The sequence below is a fragment of the Pristis pectinata genome, chromosome 23, assembly GCF_009764475.1.
Source record: "Pristis pectinata isolate sPriPec2 chromosome 23, sPriPec2.1.pri, whole genome shotgun sequence".
Taxonomy (NCBI): Eukaryota; Metazoa; Chordata; class Chondrichthyes; order Rhinopristiformes; family Pristidae; genus Pristis; species Pristis pectinata.
The window spans coordinates 6103504-6123281 of NC_067427.1; the positions used below are offsets into that span (position 1 = coordinate 6103504).

Consider the following 19778-nt stretch of genomic DNA (forward strand, 5'->3'; position numbering starts at 1 on the left):
TTGAAACCAAAATCTCATCAGCTCTTAAGTGCACGATAAAGACCCCATGATATTTTAAGACAGCAGGAAAATTTCCTTGTCCTTTCCAACAGTTATGCCCTAAAAAGATTATGGTGTCAATGGCCACTTGTGGGAACTTGCTGTGTGCAAACTGGTTTCTGTATTCAGCTACACTGTGATAGTAACTACGTTAAAAGCTGTCCATTGGAACTCAAGTACTTGTCGGATGCTCTGACGATGAGGTGTGACATGATTTATTTACTTAATAATGAGCAAGTCGGAGTAAGATAAATACTCCAGAATAAAAGTAATTTTAACAAATTTAATGTTTCTTCTTTAAAATTCAAAGATGTTTCAGAAGTTTCCCACTCCTCTGCCCTACCATTCAGCATCCAGGGAATCTACTTCACTGCTGGTCTATCAAACTACACGGTGAATAATATAACCCAATGGTAAGAAAATACTTGCATGGTAACTCAGAGGTGGATTCAATAAAATTAAAGAAAACGCCATGAGAAAACATGGGGAAAATATGTTTCCATGAGTTGGCTTTTAACTCTGCTATCCCAAGTATCAAATCCTGCAGGACCAAGCGGCATGAAGGCATGACATTTTACAACAAAGCTACACAACTCTTTATGCTTATAATTTAGGTTTCAAATCATGTTTATCATATTAATATTTTGACTTTGTACCATCCAACAATATTGAATTCAGTGACGTGTAAAATTGACAAAATTATAATATGTAAAAACTACAGGGCCAGAAAATTAAGACTGTGTACATTATCTTATTTGAATGCGGTAACTCAGTTGAAAAATGTCTGCATGAAAGTATTATACATCTATATTGTTTATAAAACTTGGGAAAAGGGTCAGAAAGTATTAACAATTATAAGGATATTGCAAACTCAGCTATCTCTTAGCTGCATCACAATTTGAATAGAAATGTCTCTTCATTTTTCCATTTCTCTTCAATTTTCATTTATATGAACATTCTAAAAACATGCCTGCAAACTTTTGTTCCTCATCAAATTCCCTTCCACAAGATGCTCATTTCTTGCTCTTCCATTTTTGCCTTTTCCTTTTGTCCAATCATGAAAGAGAAAGCTTTCTGAAACCACACTTCACCAACCTGATGAGTTTCAACATAGCCGTCCAATCCCTGCTCATCTCCAGCCCCAAGATGGGCCATGGGCACTCAGCTTCAGTGTGCCAAACCAGACCCTACCCCTCAGACCTCCAAAGAACTGAAACAGTTCTTGCATAGGACAAGTTTCCTTTGACACCAGCTAATTCCAACAAATGAAAGATATTGCTTGGATGGTTTTTACATGTCCTAGCTTTAGGTGACTTTAGAAGGATTTTCAAATGTTCTTGGATTCCTTCACTCACCGCTTCAGATTCTCAATCTGAACTGAAATTTTGAATCAACTTTTCTGCCAAATTTTCACCCACCCCTTAACTTCATTTGCCCCCATCTCCAAACGTTTTTTTTCTCAACTTCAGTCCCTATTCCTCAGGGCAGAATAAAGTCAATATCCACAACAAGCAAAGGCATCCAACACTTCAATTACAATTGCACCCATTTTGCTTTCTGCAAAGGCCTCCACTTTGGATGCCTAATCTCAGATACATTTGCTCCGATTCCACCTTTCATGCTGGTCTTTTCAACACCTCCCCTTTCTCCTCCATTCTCTTTTACCATAAATGACAGCATTTGAACATGTCCGTTCCATTTCCCACAATTCTGTCACCCCTTCCCTTCTCAACTGAACCTCAAGTCTGATCTCACCATTTCCACATTCAAAATACCAGCTTCCACAATCTTTGGCACTTCCGGCATGACACCCACCATCCAGAACACCTCAAACCCCCTTTACTAGAATTCACTCCTCAATGTAAAGCTCCAGTCCTCAATCACCAACACCATTTCCCCTTCCCACAGCATCTTCCTCTGCAACTACTATAGTGATACAGCATCTTCTCTTCCTTCCATCCAGGGCCAGAGACGTTTTCTACATGGAAGTGATTTACTGGTACTTCCAATTTAGGACACAGTTTGTTGTTCATAATGTGGCCCCTTTCACATTTGGCAAAGCAAATGCAGGTTGGATGAATGCTCTGAAAAATACCTCTTCAGTTTGCAAATCAAACCCTGGCTGATTGTCACTTCAGTCCTCGATCCAACAAGTTCATGATGATTCTGGTTATCGGAATGTATCATTCTCCTTTTCAGTTTTGTACATTGATCATTCAGTCATTTAGTCAACTTTTCATCCGGTCAGACATTCCATTGTATCCTGAAACTTGTTCCTTTAACTTCATGATACGTCATTGACTCGAAGCATTAACTTATTCTCTTTGTGCAGATGCTGCTTGACCTGCTGAACATTTCCTGCAATTTTTGTTCTTACTTCCATAATCTATAATACCTTTTGACAAATGACTGCAGCTTGGATAACTGTTCCACCGCGACAAAGAGCTTTAAGATCTATAATCTATTTGCAAAGACACACATAATAGATTAAACCATCAATAGAAACAAGCAACTTTTATACATCTTAAAGAAAATTGATATTTCACCACTAACAAAAAAAATTGTAAATGCATTCCTCAAACATGTAACCACTTCATTTGCTGTTCAATTTTCTCCAGTCCAGAAGTGAAAAATTAATTTAAGGTTGTCAAGATGAGAGTTGAATCCTGCAACATTGGATTATGGGTAGCAAAGCTGATCAGAATGCATGATCTCAAAATGTATACTTGACCATAAACTAAATGCATCTTTTCTTCCTCTGGAAGTACTGATGAAAATTGAGAACTACAACATCCATTGTGCTATACTTTGCCCAAGATACCCATGGTTAATGCTGACATAACACAAACTTGTTTCACAATTACACAAAAAAGGACGTGTACTTGTACTATTCCAGTAGCCTGATAATCATTACCAGGTGCTCCAAAACTGACCAGAAAGTCAAACCAACAAGTATAGTTTCAACAGTCCAAGATGAATCAAAACTGGACCCAAATATTAAATTGATGTGCTTAGGGGAATCTTATTCAAAGATCCTAGAATCATCGAATTGTACTGCTGGTTTGGCCCACCTCATCCATGCCAATCGTGATGCATATCTATGCTAATCCTATTTACTCTCATTAGGCCCATATCCCTCTACCCTTTCCCATCTAAGTACCTGTCTAAATGCCTTGTAAACATAGTAATTGTACCTGCCTCTACCACCTCCTCAGGCAGCTTGTTCCAGATAACCACCAGCCTATGTGGAAAAACTTACCCCTCAAACCTCCATTAAATTTCTCTCCTCTCACCTTAAACCTGTGCCCACTTGTTCTAGACTCTCTTGCCCTAGGGGGAAAAAAAATCGATCCAATGTATAATTTTATAAACCTCTCTAAGATCACCCCTAAGCCTCTTGCATTCCGGTGAGAATAAACCCAGCCCATCCAAATCTTTGTAACTACAGCCCTCCATTCCAGGCAACATCCTGGTGAATCTCTTCTACACACTCTGTTGCTACTATATTCTGCCTGTAGTGTGGTGACACAACTGTACACAATACTCCAAATGAGGTCGAACCAACCTTTTGGACCGCTGCAACATGACGACCCAACTCTTATATTTAATGCCTCAACCTACAGAGGCAAACATACAAATGGCTTTTTTACTACCTGTGTGGCCACTTTCAGCACCCAAGGTCTCAGTACATCAATGGTCCAAAGGTCCCTGCCATTTATTCAATATGTCCTACCAAAATTTGACTTCACAAAATGCGTAACGTTACTTGCCTGGACTAAATAATCTGCCACTGCTCTGCCCAACCTTCCAGCTTGATAGAATGCAGACCTGGGCAGATGGAGTTCAACCCGGATAAGTGTGAAGAGATACACTTCGGGAGATCGAATTTGAAGGCAGAATACAAGATTAATGGCAGGACTCTTAGTGTGGAGGAACAGAGGGATCTTGGGGTCCACGTCCATAGATCCCTCAAGGTTGCCGCGCAGGTTGATAGAGTTATTGAGAAGGTGTATGGTGTGTTGGCCTTCATTAGTCAGGGTATTGAGTTCAAGAGCCACTAGGTGATATTGCAGTTCTACAGAACTCTGGTTAGACCACACTTGGAGTATTGTGTTTAGTTCTGGCCGCCTCATTATAGAAAGGATGTGGAAGCTTTAGAAAGGGTGCAGAGGAGGTTTACCAGGATGTTGCCTGGATTGGAGAGCATATCTTATGAGGATAGGTTGAGCGAGCTAGGGCTTTTCTCTTTGGAGAGGAGGATGAGAGGTGACTTGATAGAGGTGTACAAGATATGAGGCATAGATCGAGTGGACAGTCAGAGACTTTTTCCTAGGACGAAAATGGCTAACACGAGGGGACATAATTTTAAGGTGATTGCAGGAAAATACAGGGGGGATGTCAGGGATAAGTTTTTTTTTTACACAGAAGGTGGTGGGTGCATGGAATACACTGCTGGAGGAGGTTGTGGGGGCAGATACATTAGGGACATTTAAGAGACTCTTTGATAGATACATGAATGATAGAGAAATGGGGGGGCTGTGTGGGAGGGAAGGGTTAGCTAGATCTTAGAGCAGGATAAAATGTTGGCACAACATTGCGGGCCGAAGTGCCTGTACTGAGCTGTAATGTTCTACGTCCTGCTGTATCCTGAGACAACCTTCGTCGCTGTCTATGGCTCTACCAATTTTTGTGTTGTCTGCGAATTTACTAGTCAGACCACCTAAATTCTCAACCAAGTCATTATATATTACAAAACCAAGGTCCCAGCGTGGAACCCAGCAGTACACCACTTGTTACAGACTTCCAGACAGAAAAATACCTATCGACCACTACCCTCTGCCTCCCATCACTAAGCCATTTTGGATCCAGTTTGCCAACATGCCTCAGATCCCTTGTGGCTTAACCTTCTGGACCAGTCTACCATATAGGATCTTGTCAAAAGCATTAAGTCATGAAGTCAGTAACGTGAGCAGTGTCGAAGCTCGAGACTGAGCTGGTAACCAAATGCCTTACTGTGTAGCTGCCCAAATGCATCCAAGCAAAGATCGAGACATTTCCTTCTCCAGACCAAACTTGCATGATAATGGACAAGCACCATGTTTAACAAAATGTATTATTTTTAAATGAATATTCAAGGTCTGCAGATATTCAAAGTAGTTAAGCCAAAACGCTTTTCAAATTTCTGCTGGTGACAGTCGGGGGACTGGGGAGGGGCAGGGAGGGCTAATGGATCAACTCATTTCTCTTCCTTCTCCCTGCAGTCACGGTATCACTGGCTACAAAATGCTGGCACAAATACCACTCGAGTAAAATATTATTCCATTATTCATGTGCCAGTATGCTTCTAAAATGTGTGGTTTAAATTTGGAATTTTAATTAAATGATTGATTTCTCAATTAATAAATTACAAAGTGCATGCTAATTGTTTAATTGGTCACTTGATCTACAGATCATTTATGAATAAATTGAGTTGATTTACAAAGTTTATTGATTTGACTTGACAATGAATTATTGAACTGACTAACTGATTTGCAATTTCACCAATTAATCCACAAAATTTCCACAAATCAGTTCAAATATGACATTATAAATACAGAATACAAAGAAAGTGATATGAGACCAGTTGTCATGACTCACTTCTACTTTAAGTAAAACAGATATTGACACTGCACTAATGATAATGTAAATCACAGTTTTAGAATGGCTAATATTTGTAAACAAATGATACTGAAACAGAAACATGTTTAATAATTACACTCCAACAAGGAAGCAAAGTGCAAGGGTTGCCTATCTCAGATTTTTCTGTTTGAGTAGCATACTCCAGTATTTATCTTGAAAGTCCCTCCCCATTTTACCCATTTTGTTGGGGGTGACTTTGCCATCAGTTCCTGTTATATTTCCATTGAAGAAACGCCGGGAGAAGCAGCCACTAGCAAGAGCACAGCCTAAACCATCCGACGTGGAATAAATTTTTCATTGTACCTGTGCACACATGTACTTGTGCATATGACAATGAACTATACTTTGACTAACACTTGAGCACATGCACCTTTTCAAATATTATCCTTAAGTTTTTGTTCATTTTTAGATATTTGGATTTTGATTTATATAAAGGATCGGATGGAAGATCTCCTTACAGCACCAAAATATTATATCTGGTTGGTGGGAAAACTGCTTCTGTCAGTGACTGTACACATTTTACTATTTCTGCAAGCAACAAGCAAAAGCAAATATCCCAAATGTTAGTTATGGCAATTCTTTCATCACCATGTAAACACCAACCAACAAGGAGCTATCCAGCCAATCCTGATTAGGTTCTGATGCAGGGTTTTGACCCAAAACATTCACAATTCCTTTCCCCCCCTCAGATGCTGCTCAACCCACTGAGCTCCCCCAGCAGACTGTTCATTGCTCCAGATTCCAGCATCTGCAGTCATTCGTGTCTCCACTTTTACTTGGGAGCTTTCCAGTTTATTGCACTTCAAATGTAGATCTACTTTTTAAAATGGTTGAAAGATACTGCATCCATCACACTTTCAAATAGTGAAGCACCTTCCAGATCCTCCAACAACCACCGGGTACAAAATTATCATCCCACTTCTCTCCCACCCCCAGCCTCTAATCTTTCTACTGACACTTTAAACCCATGCTCCTTGCCGCAAAGGTACACAATCCTTTCTTTCCATTTTCAAATTTTATGCATCTCAGCCTTTCCTGCTCTAAAAACACATCCAGTCCAGCCAATCCTCCTTCACAGCTAAAATTCTGCAATCCCAGCAACATCCTCGTAAATCAATATTTCCATTACCTTGTGGATCTCTCCAAATGCATTACGTCAATATTCTCCAGACCAAATTCCATTTGCCATTTCTTTCCACCCTCAAATTCCACTGATATCCTCCTGCAGTTTACAGCTTCCTTCCTTGATATCACCAAAAGCAATCTTCTTAATCATATTTAACTTTAAATCATTGATAGATATAAACTGCAAAGATATATCCTCCCGATCACAAAAAGTCACATAAACCATTATTAGTGCGATTAGGATCATTTTCGCACGCAACTTTTATTTTCCTTTGGTTCACATTGGGTCTTATTTTCCAAGTTTGACACTCAACATTTTAGGAACAGCTTCTTCCCCTCTGCCATCAGATGTCTGAACAGTCTATGAACACTACCTCGTTATCCCTCTTCTGAATTATTTATTTCTTTTTGTGACTTAGTGATCGTTGTGTCTTACTGCCACAAACAACATATTTCACGACCCATCAGTGATAATAAGCCTGATTCTGATGTGGGGCCTTGTCAAATGTCATGCCAAAATCCACGTAGACTAGATCAGACCAGCTGTCCTCATTACCTTCCTCGCTTCCTCTTCAAAAAAAAATTTAGGAAGGGCCTTTCCCAAACAAACTCACACAACCCAATCCTTCCCAGTCCTGATGAAGGGTCTTCAGCCTGAAACATCAGCTCCATTTCCCTCACCACATATGTGGCCTGACTTGCTGAGTGTTGACAGTATTTTCTGTTTTTTTAGATTTTTCAGCATCTGCAGTTTTGGTTTTCTTTTAATATACACCATTCGTGTACCAGGTCATAAAACAACTGACCCACTGGCAAAACCTACAACCTGTTCCAAAGCACAACTTATTCTCTTGATAACAGACAGTTCTTGTCAGGAAGACCATTAACATATTTGACCTCAAGAATGACCCCAGATGACCACAGATTGATTAAAACCAAACCAGTTCCAAGAGAGGCTGAAGGGAACAGTGAGAATGATTGATTATTCAATCAAATTCCATTTAAACATTGATTGCAATTGGATTAAGCATATCTGCAATATTCTAATAAGTGATGTAAAACAAAAGCTGGGAGAGTGGTGTTGGTATCCAAGACTAAAAGGGAATGGATGAGTGTTTTATAATTATGTCGGTTAGAAAATTGAAAGAATATTCACATGCTTGTCGCTAACTGGTAAGCCCCGAGATAGATCCAGGTGAGAAGGAGCAGTCGATGATGATATCAGATATTTTGGGGACGGAGGGCATGTTTTGCTGAGTTGAAGGCAGTGATGTAAAGCAACCAAAAGCAGACACGCAAGTGAATTAGGAGTGGGAGCAGGCCAATCATCATCTCAAGCCTGATCTGATTATAATTTTAACTCCGTATTCTTGCCTATCCAGAGTAAATTCACCTTTGCTTACGAAGCATCTATGTCTGCCTTAAAAATATTCATACACCGTTTCCACCACCCGTTGAGGAATGAAGGGTCAACAATTCACTAGTCCAACTGAGAAAAGGTTGTCTCGCCGAGTTAAAATTGCTGATTCCTTAATTCTAAATAGTTCTGCATTTTCCAGAAAGAGTAAATATCCTCTCATGTGTAAATCCCTCTCAATGTTGTATTTCAAACAGGAAGGAGACCATTCATGCTTCTAAACTCCAGCAGACTAGGCCATCCAATCTTTCCACACAAGACTACCAATTCTTTGCAGATATTAGTCTCCTAAACCTGCTCTGAAAAGTACCAACTTTTTAAACATGCTTTCTTAAACAAGGAAACCAATATCGTTCACAGCTGGGCCCAAGGGTCAGAACCTGAAATGTACACCGTTTCTCTTTACACAGATGCTGCCTAATCTGCTGAGTTTCTCCAGCATTTTCTGCTTTTATTACCATACAAAGTATTCCAGGTGTGATCTCACGAATGCTCCAAGCAGAATTTTCCTACGTATGCATCAAAAACAAATGGTAACACTGCCAGCTTTCCTAATTTCTTGCTATATCTTACCTCTGAGTTAAGCACAAGGACACCTAGATCTCTGCACACCTCAGAACTGTGTACCCTTCTCATTTAGATTGTTGTTTTTCCTGCCAAAATGGGTCATTTCTATTCCTTTCTAGCCTCCTTGTATCCACTTCACAAATTAGTTTCTCTGCATTGACAAATTTAACAGTTCTTTCAAGTTGCAAAAATTTGAAGCCTCAGCACAATTCCCCATAGCTCGTCCCTCGCAACATCTCGCCACTCAGAAATTAATTTAATTGTGAATATTCTCATTTCCAATGAGCCAACCGATCTTTTATCTACCCCAATACCTTACCTCTGATACCATGACCTTTTGTGTGTCACAACAGGCAGAAGTCAAAGAATTCAATAGCTTAGTAAAAGTCTGTCTCAGTTTTCAGTCTGTCATGCAATTGTCCATTTTGCAATTCAGCACACTTAAGTCCCATCATTGTGAATGTTTTTCCATAAATTTTCCATTCAACTTTCTAACTTGCTCAGTTAAACTTACTATAACAATAGTAATTACTTCGGAGCGGACAAACTATCATCAGTTTCCAAATTATCCTACTCCCCAACCTTCTGAATTCTAATGAACCCTTTGGTGCATCGACAGGCAAACAGAGGTGATTTTACAAAATGATAATTGTTGATGATTACCATTTAATAAAATGAATACAAGCCAACCTTCAATAATATCATTGCTGATCCTTAATGACAATTCCACTTTTTCCACCGAATGTCCGCACTTTAGATTTTGTGAGATCAACAATCTGAAGGTGGGGTGATGGAGCACGGAGGGGCTATTTGAGGCAGTAGTAAACTGGGCCAGTAGTAAATTGGGCCATTTAAAGATACAGAACTCTAAATGCTGATTCAAGGAATATTTTAAGATTTTCCAAATTGCAGGAGAGTTTCAGGAAAATAGTTGCAACAGGTAGGTGGTTGGGTACCTTCATAAGATCACCAAGGCCATCATGAAACAATGGCTTAATTTGCATAACAAATTAATTCCAAACGACCAGGGCACAATAAGTTATGATGTTTTTTGATACAATTCAACAATTACAAATTGACAGTGGCTTTAATACAGTTAAAGGAAAGTCGCACAACACTTCACAGGTGTTTTACCAAACCAAATTTGGCACCAGCCATATGGAGATACTATGACAAATGACCAAAAGCTTGATCAAAGAAGCATGTTTTATGAAGTGCCTTGGAAGAGGGAAGGATAGAGGGGTTAAGGGTGGGAATAATATCAAAGCAGTTAAATGTGTGGTCACTCTGTCATGGGTGTCTAAGATCAGACGTGCACAGCATTAGAATTGGAGGAGAATGTCTCTTGAAAGGTTGCCGGGCTGGAGAATGTTACAGGGATACGATGAAAGCCAGATTTAAAAACTAGGATGAAGATTTATAAGTTGAGCTACTGCTGAATCAGGAGCCAGTGCAGGTCAGTGATTGGTAAATAGGAGAGCATGGATTCAGGTGAATGAATGACTATAGAAAGTTTAAGTCAAGCTCAAGAACAAACCAGGAACTTGTTTTACATCAAATTCTTTATCATTAAAGTGCATTGGTTGAAATCTCAAAACATTTCAATAATCTTTTGCAATTTATGCTCATGAATATGTAATCAGTCATGAAATCCAGATGATTTGGTTCATTTGCAAGTTCAGAGAATAATCTTACTACAGATTTAATTGTCACAACAGGACAAATTGAATCATGGACCTTATTGTTCTGTTTATTATTTTTCTTCTGACTTTGGAGGGCTCCAATTCATTCAGCTGAAACCATTGGTTCTTCACCACTAGCAGGGCATGGAGCAATCTTCTCACTCAACAAAATGAGCAAGGAAAAGGTGGGGCTGACAGAGAGGTAACTTGGTGACAAATCAGAAGCATTAATAAGGTCTGCATTTTGTTTTAAAAAAGGGAAAACACAGCAAAAACACTAGTGTCTCAGGAGTGGCTCATAGCTTATGGAAACCATATCCAATATCATTGAGAGCAAATGCTTATTTTTCTGGATACAATGGCCAAAGGAATAACCATGTGATGAGGCCAGAAAGCAATTAGCCATCATATTATCTACTTTGAGTACAACCAATTCTTGCAAAAATGCACATCCTTATTAGCTTAGTAATATGTGGAAAATATTTCTCTACAGAACTTAAGCAATGATGCTTTCCAACTGTAATTGTGACAACCTATGATAGAATAAAAGAAAAACAATTAAAATTAATCATGTTACAGCAGACTATAATACCATGATACACTTCAGCTATCACTAGTCATAAAACCAAGGCAAAATTTAAAACAGATCAGATCAAAGCTCTTCAGGTTTGCCATATCCAGCCATGAATCATGGTTGACAATGAAAAACTCATTGGAGATGGCAAATGTTACTCAGTGACAGGGCAGTCCAGCATCTGTGTAAAAGCCAAAGTTTAAATGCTTGCAACCATATTCAAGCAAAAGTGTCCAGTGAATGATCATTTCAGCCTCCTCAGATCCCCAAAGAAGCCAGTCATCCACTAGTTCTCTCAAACTGACACCAAACAGTGCTCAAGCAAAGGCCATGGGTCTAAACAATCTCCAGACAATGTTAAAAGCTGCCCTCTCCTTAACTAACCTCCTGTTTGAGGTCTAAAACAACAGCATTCTACTGGAAAAACAGAACATGCCATCCACAAAACGTTGAATATAGTATCTGGATTTTTGGCCCTTTCAGCCTGCCTCGCCTGCCAACATGACCATGGCTGATCATCAGAAGTCAGTACCTCATCCTGCTTTCTTCTCCTATCACTTGTTCTCATTTGCCATTAAATACACTGAAGTTGGATATAGTACTAATGACTTGACTTGATTTGCCTTCTGTAGTCGAGAATTCCACAGTTTCACCACTTCGAGAAGCAGAAGAAATCCAAGGTAGCCAACTACTGTCCCATCAGCATACCCGCATTATCAAAATGATGGCAGGGTTGCTGATAGTGCCACCTATCAATGACGTGTTCACTGTTGCATGATTGAGTTCTGTCAGGATCATTCCACTCTATACTTCATTACAGCCTTGGTGCAAGTGTGGACAAATGAACCCAATTTCAAGAAGGTGAAAGTACTTTCAGATTAATTAACTGAAGCATCAATTTCTAATAAAATTGAAGTCAATAAGAATGGTGGGGGTGGGGACGCAAATAATTATCACTAGTTGTGAGTCAAACCTTGCACAAACATTGCGCTTATTGGAGGGCAATCAGGCAAAGCCCCGGGACATTATTCCAAGAGTTCCTCAGGGCAGTGTCCTGAATCCAACCATCTTCATTTGCTGCTTCATCTCAACACAACTTCCATTGTTCACCCAGAAACAGAGATACTTGCAGGTGAATGCACAGCTTCAGTTCTATTCATAACACTTTACATAATTAAATCATCTGCAGCTGAAGTGTTAGAAAAACCTAGGCAACATTTAGGCTTCAGCTAATAAACACATGTAACATTTACACCTGCATAGGGCAATTATCAGCAGCAAAAACAACCTATCACTTATCTTTGATATTCAATGGCGGTACCATTGCCAAATTCCCGACATTTACCACAAACTTGCTCGGATCAGCCACATCAATAACACATTGACAAGAGCAAATCCACAGCTGGGAAATCTGTGGTGACTGACTCACCTTACTTTTTAACACCTTTTAGTCTACAAGGCACAAGTATGGGTCCTCATTGCCTTGGGTGTGCAAGTCCAACAGCACAAGAAACACTACCCTTGATAAAGCAGCCAGCCTGATTGGCAATCCATGTGAAAAACAGCCCTCTAGTTCCTGGACGGGTATTCCAAGGGTCCCAAGGATGTACTCTACTGCCTTCAGACAGACAATCCTTTCTTTGCAGCGACTTTAATGCCTCTCTTTGACAACAGATGCAGACTTTATTTCTTCATTCACAGGATGTGGAAGTCACTGGCAAAGCTGACACTGATTATCCCAATTAACACATAAATTGACTTACTTGCAAGGCCATTTCAGGAGGTAGTTAAGAGTTAACCATAGTGATGGATCTGGAGTCACACATAGGGATACAAGGGTGACAGATTTATTCCGAGTGACATTGGTGAACTAGTTAGATTTCAATGATAATTCAGTAGTTTCACTGGTATGGGCAGTAAGACTTTAAAAATTCTAAATTCAGTTGAATTTCCATTGCCCTACAGATGTGCTGAGATTCAAACTTGATCTTTCATTTCTGTAAATCAAAACCAGTCCAGGAATGTTATTCTGGCTATCTTCCCTCTACTCTCTGTCCTGATGCAAGTTTCTATCCGAAATGTTGACAACTCTGCCCCCACTCCCACCCCCAAATGCTGCTCGACTTGCTGAATAGCAAGCTATTCAGAATTCCCAACTCAAACTACAATCGAGTTTAAAAAACACAACTTATTTATTCACCAAAACCATTTACATTTTCCATGTCCAGTCCATCTTCGGCTCCTGTACCAATTAAGCCTTTATTCATGCTTTGGCATCTCTTGGACGATTTCAACTCCCACCTTGAGATGGTCCACTTCAGGCTCCAAAGAATTCTGACTTGCCCAAAAGTCATTGCATTCTGCTTGCCTATCATCCTTTCCATTGTACATTGGTTCCAGCACAAGTTGTCACGTTCAAATCGCTCCTTGACTCACTCCAGCCAATCTCCAGTGCACCCTACAACTCTGCAAAGCTTCCCACAACCTTTCAAACTTCTAATTGTTGATTTTGCACATCTTCCCACCCTCCTTTGCTCAACAATAATTCTTGATATCTGTGCCTGCAGATTGCACTGTAGATTCCAAGTTGAAAGCCCCTCAAGATGAAACAAAATTGACTGATAAAAAGAAAGCACACAAAATTGCTGACGTCAAAGGAAATCAAACCTAAAATTGCATTACTTAACTCTGTTGGTAACCTGGGAACGCGTATAATCTAAAAGTTTGAATATATTGCAAAACAAGACAGGAATAAAAAAGGAAATAAAAACATTCTACATAAAAGAAATAAGGTGCTTTAATTACTTCAGCTTGGGTTCACGTCCTTCACTGGTGTACTGCCAGCAGAGTAAGCCAATCAGATCTTGAACTCTTGCATTTGCCATTGTTACCACGGTCATTGGCTGCATCTTATCTTGGCTTGTCTGCATAGGGAGGTAGACATCAATATTTTTGGTTGCTGTGGTACCTATGTGGCCCTGTGAGAGGGAAAACAACAAAAAAAATTTTTAAGTGGTCAAACAGAGAAATATTCATTTGTGAGTGCACTTTGTATAATCCTGCCAATTTACTTTGAGATGAAAACACTATTCAGCATATAAATGAGCTGACTGCAGTGGAGGTACTTCACCAAAACATACAATACTTCTTTACATTTATGACGATGAGAACACAAGAAATAGCTTAAGACCATTTGGCCCTTTGTGTCTGCTTTGCCATTTGTCAAGAAGATTGGTCATCTTCTAACTAAACACCATTTTTCTCCACTATTCAGATATCTCCTGATTCCCATACTGTCCAGTAATCTGTTGCCCTTTGTTTTGAGCAAAACGGCTGACCCTCCGGGGTACAGAATTCTGCACCTTGTGTGAAGAGATTCTCCTTATTTCAGCCCTAAATGGCTTACCTCATTTGGAGACCAACCCGTTTCTGTATTCTTCAGCCAGGGGAAGGAAACACCCTCCCTGTGTCTAGCTTATTTAGCTCTGTAAGGCTTCAAGTTTCAATGAGATCTCCTCTCATCCTTCTAAGCTCTACAGAATAGAGGCTTGGTCCACTCCATCTCTCCTCATGTGGCAGACCCACCATTTCTGCAAGCAGTCTAGTCAATCTCTACTGCACTCCCTCTACATAAAGGATTTCTTTTTTTTAAATTATGACCAAACTGAAAACAATGCTTCAGGTGCAATCTCACTGAGGCCCTGTCAAATTTCAGTGAGACAGCTTTAGTTTGGTCACAAATTCACTCTCAATTACAGTTCACATACTATTTACCTTCCAAATGGCTGGCTGCACCTACATGTTGGCTTTCAGGGGCTTTTGTACTAGGACTCTGATCCCTTTGAATATCAAAATTACCACATCTGTTTTTCTGTTTTATGCATGAAAGTGGATAACTTCACAATCTGCCAAAATAGATTGTGCCCAGCAGGTTCTAGCCCACTCAAAGGTGGTCTAAGTCCCCTTGAAGACTTCCTACATCCTATTCAATCCATTTACATTTGTATCAGCAACATATGTGCTTAACTGTTCATATAGATGGTGAATAGCCAGGGTTCAAGCATCAATCACTGCAGTACCACACTAATCACAGCCTACCAACCAGAGAACAATTAATCGACGATCTCATTAAATGCTTCAGCATGCTGAAGAGGCCAAGTAGTCTACACCTGATCCGAATTTGCATACGACAAAAGTAAAGCTGAAATACAATGGAACGCTGGAAATATTGAACAAGTCCAGCAGCATCTATGGTGAGAGACACCACTGTCTCAGGTTGATCACCTTTCATTAGAATTGTGATGACAGAGTTAAGAGGTGGACCGGAAAACAGTAGGGGGAGGGGGGAAAACACAGGAAGCTTCCTAATAGGCAAAAAAAAAACCCAGAATAAATTAAATGACAAAAAGGATGACAGTACAACCTATCAAAGCTAGGAATCTAAACTGCAAAATTGTAAATGATCTTTTAATCAATTTCAAGATTACAATCACATGCATCTATTGGATTTTGTCATTAACCAGGAAGGCACCACATTAAAATGATATATAAATAAAGAAGCAAGATCAATCACTGCAGTGCAGAGAATCTTTTTCACCAAATGAAAATACATTTTAATTGAGTTCAGAGTCTAGATTTTCCAATCAGTTATTTTAATACCAGCAGGAACACATTTAAAATAAATGTTCTGCTTAACAAGGCACGTAAATGGGATACTCCCAGTAATATAATAATGCCAATCAGAAAATCTAGTTTCAAGAGTCACACTTCAAAGTATTAAAAAGGCATTCCTGACCTCCAGCTGAAATAAAAGCAACACACAATCAGGAACCTGACTTAACAAGTGAGAGTGTCAGGTTCAAGCTACGTAAAGCTACAATTTAACAGCACAATAGCATAAATTGAATTTTTAATGCTGCAATACCCATAAAACCATTCACCCCACCTCACTGCGATCAACACAAGCTTTAGGCACCTTGTGGTGGGTCACAAAAACTGTCCGAGTCTAAAAAGGTTTAGAAGTAACAGTATAGCACACAAGGCACCTCTATGTCCAACTGTGCCTTTGCAAGCATTTTGGTAGAGTTTTCCAATTAATCTCAATCCCCTGGCTCTTCCCTCATGGTCTTGTTGATTTTACTTTTGAAGAATTCATCCAAATCTCTACCGAAAACAAGCTGAATCTAGTTCCACCATCATTCTACCCCCTCTATTCTGAATTGCAGTAGTCACTGTATAGTCTGTACCTTCAATGTTGCCTTTGGTTATCTGAAAACTCTCAGGGGCAGTTGTGCACAAAATATTACCAATAACATTGGCATTGTGAATCAGACAATTCCAAATGGCCTTTTCAACAGTATTTTAAATGTGCTCTTCAGCTCCTCATTAAATCATCAACCATAATTTCTTTGGAGTTCTTGGATTCATACGCATCAGTCTCCTACATAAACAAGGTGCATGCGGCACTTTTGCAAGAGCTTTCTCATGTTCTGATTCTGAAATTTATGTAAAGCAGTTTGGATTTTTTTCCCCCGCAACTGTTTTCTCCTGCAGGGGGACCACATCTCTAATGAGAACCTCTCTGACAGCCCAAAAGCTCAATAAACAAGGAGCTGCAGGGAAACTGTACCACATTACTGCTCAGCAAGCTAATCAAATGAAGTCTGACTGGACCACAGGGTGCTTCCAGTGCAGAATGATAAAATCAGGTTAAAGAAAACACTATAGCATGGAAGTCCAATGTTTTAAAACAGTGCAGATATTTCCAAGAGTTGTTTTAAGCACAACCTGTACAACAGTAGCCACGTTTGCTCATTGCTGTTAACATAACAGTACTTCAGATGTAAAAAATGGCTAAGTGAAACAATTGTCAGCACTCAATATCCACATGATGGTGGACACATGCTGCTTATTGCCTCACACACCATTTGATGACCTACTAAATTAGATGTGACACCTTGTAGCTGCACAGTACACAATTATTAATATTTTAAATTAGCATTTCATTGATCCACACATTCATAGCAGTTAAAACAAACTACACACCAGAATGTCTCAAAATTTTAATACTTCTCAATTGTTGATACATGTGTGAATTGACTAAAATTAGATCCTTTTGAAAGATGAATGAATTAAAGGCAACATTTTGCACTCAGGACTCTTCCAATCATTGCAGAAGTCACTGAGATATCTATTTTTGGGAGCTAACATAAACCGAGTATCACTTTGGGAATATTAGTGTCAGTTATCACACAAGGCAAAAGGTCTTGTTAAGTTGGTTGTTAATGCCAGCTTTCAAGGAGAATCCATGTCAAATTTTGCCATTGCCATAATGGCCATCTTGATCACCCTTTCTGTGTGAGACTTAATTCATTGCTGATCCGGGTTTATTAAGACTGTTCAATTCTGGAACCTTCAAACCAGAAGTCAGGATACTGTCAATTTGCTGTTTTCCAATATAGTACCTTAAGGTCGATGGACAAACTACATAAAATAGGGCCCTAAATCACAACAAATTTGAACTCGAAGAAATATCCAGGGGATAAAGCCCTATAATGACTGTATTGTAGATCATAATTCATACCAGGTCCCACATAGAATTTCAATCAACACTTCTTAAAGATGCTGTACATTTTACCCTCATTATATTGTGCAGATCTACTCAAAAATACATTTTCACATGTCCCAGGGAAAATTATTACGAAATAAAATACTATGAGTAACATTCAAATTATTACAACATGATTGAAGTAGTTTTACCATCATGGATAAGAGACAAAAAATATCCTTTTCAATATACAGTGACTTATTCAAGCAATGTAAAAATGAAAGTAACAACAGTGTGCTTGTGATTCAAAAAATGAGCATTCATCCACACTGCAGAGATAAAACCTATGTTGAGAAGATCTAGGCCACATAAATAATTCACAGTTACATGATCTATTCCATTAATGCCATATTCCATACTGATAACACAACATCATTGCCAAGTAATTCCAGAGGTGTTCAAATGTAATTTTTTAAAACTTCTATCTCTTTAAATCACTTTCTAGAAAAATCAATAAGCTTTAAATGTTAAAATAGGATTTTTATCACCATAAGAATGAATTACACATTCCAAACTCTATTAATCCTTGGAGAACAGGGTGCTCCTCAAAGACTTAAATGTCGATGTAAAGATTTAATCAAATACTATTGGAGAAACATATTCTTCAATCCATTATCAGATGATGTATCACTAGATAGAGGTTGCGGGACAGTCATTAATACTCTTGTAAATTACTAAAAAGAACCATTTCATAACATTCAATTGCTAAGCCATTTAAGAAAGCAATAAAAGGTATCAAAAATTTACATTATATTGTTGATGAAGACTGCAGTTATTTGACCAAATTAATTTTGAGAAGGGACAAAATATTTTAAACTATTTACTTCCTTGTACAGTTTAAAAACTTCCCGCCTTCAAACTAAGTTGCCAATGATTAATCACTGCTCCTTTATTTCACAAGATTTATGATTTTGAAAACCATAGCATACATACTTGACGGATTTTCAAGTAACAAAAACGAGAGTTATTTACTGAACAAATCTTCTCAAACACAAGTGCTGTGTTGCAATGGCCTAGTCCATTCTTCAAATAGTGTTTAACAGTAGGGAAATAGTTAATGATGTACATGGTTGAAACTAAAGTATTGTTGACAGTACAGTCAGTTGTACATTTGCAAAAGTTACCTATAAAGCATGTGTCCAGTGAAAGTAATAGTAACTTGCAATTTCTCAAACTTGGCACAAGAAATTCATCTATTATTTTTCACTCATTTAGCACAATGATGTATTTGGCGCAGTGGAGCTTTCAACTCTGCATCCACCTACATTCCTGGTACTGAATGCACACCTGAAATTTCAGTACAGTACTGAAGTTGAGTGACATCAAAGTCCTTGGAGAGGCCATGAAACCAAAGGTTCATCTGCGTGCTCAGTGGGTGAAATGAGCCTATGACATTAAAGAGGAAAAGAGCAGAAAAATTCTAAGCATCCTAGCCACAATTATTCTCCACCAACACCACAAAAAGCAGGTTATCACAATGCCGATTATGTAACACTGCTACATGCACACCAACTCACTGTTTGCTTACAAAACAGTGAAAATGCTTTTGAAGTAATGGGTACAGAGTGCTCTGGGGAAATGCGAAGTTTTTTCTCTACAAAAAAAATTTAGAAACAATTCATTTCAGTGACATCTTAACAAAACATGCACAAAAATAGTGCAAAACATGGTGAAAATTACTCAAAATGGTGGTGTACTTAGAAACCATTTAGCAGCATTTACTTAAGTCAATAAGCTGCACATACAATAAGGGTGGAATATCACATTTCCTCTGTGCATTGAAATAGGGCACAGGGAATCTAATGCTTTACAGTACACTTGGGGCATTTTAGGCACACTGTATAAATTTAAGAGAAAACCCCTAAATAATTGTGTAGATTGACAATTCACCATTTCACTTGAGTGGAAGAGAATATCACTGGATTGATTTTAGGGGAGAAACAAATCAAACCAAGGACCTACACTGGGGATATTTAAATACTGAAACTGAAAACACCAAATTTCTTACTTGGGGAATATCAAGGACTGAAGTTTACAAAGATGCAATTTTTAAAAGGAGCATTTTATAAAAATGGGCAGATAAAACAG

General features: G+C 38.8%; 1 protein-coding gene across 5 annotated transcripts in view; it reads right to left on the reverse strand.

Moving 5' to 3' along the window:
* The window catches only part of mapkap1 (MAPK associated protein 1), a 197556-nt gene that overhangs the window by 91823 nt on the left and 85955 nt on the right, over positions 1 to 19778 (reverse strand). For all 5 annotated transcript variants that reach the window (XM_052037365.1, XM_052037363.1, XM_052037364.1 and 2 more), the window contains one exon: positions 13889 to 14061. In XM_052037365.1, coding sequence (XP_051893325.1) covers positions 13889 to 14061 — 173 coding nt within the window. The remainder of the gene's footprint in view (positions 1 to 13888; positions 14062 to 19778) is intronic.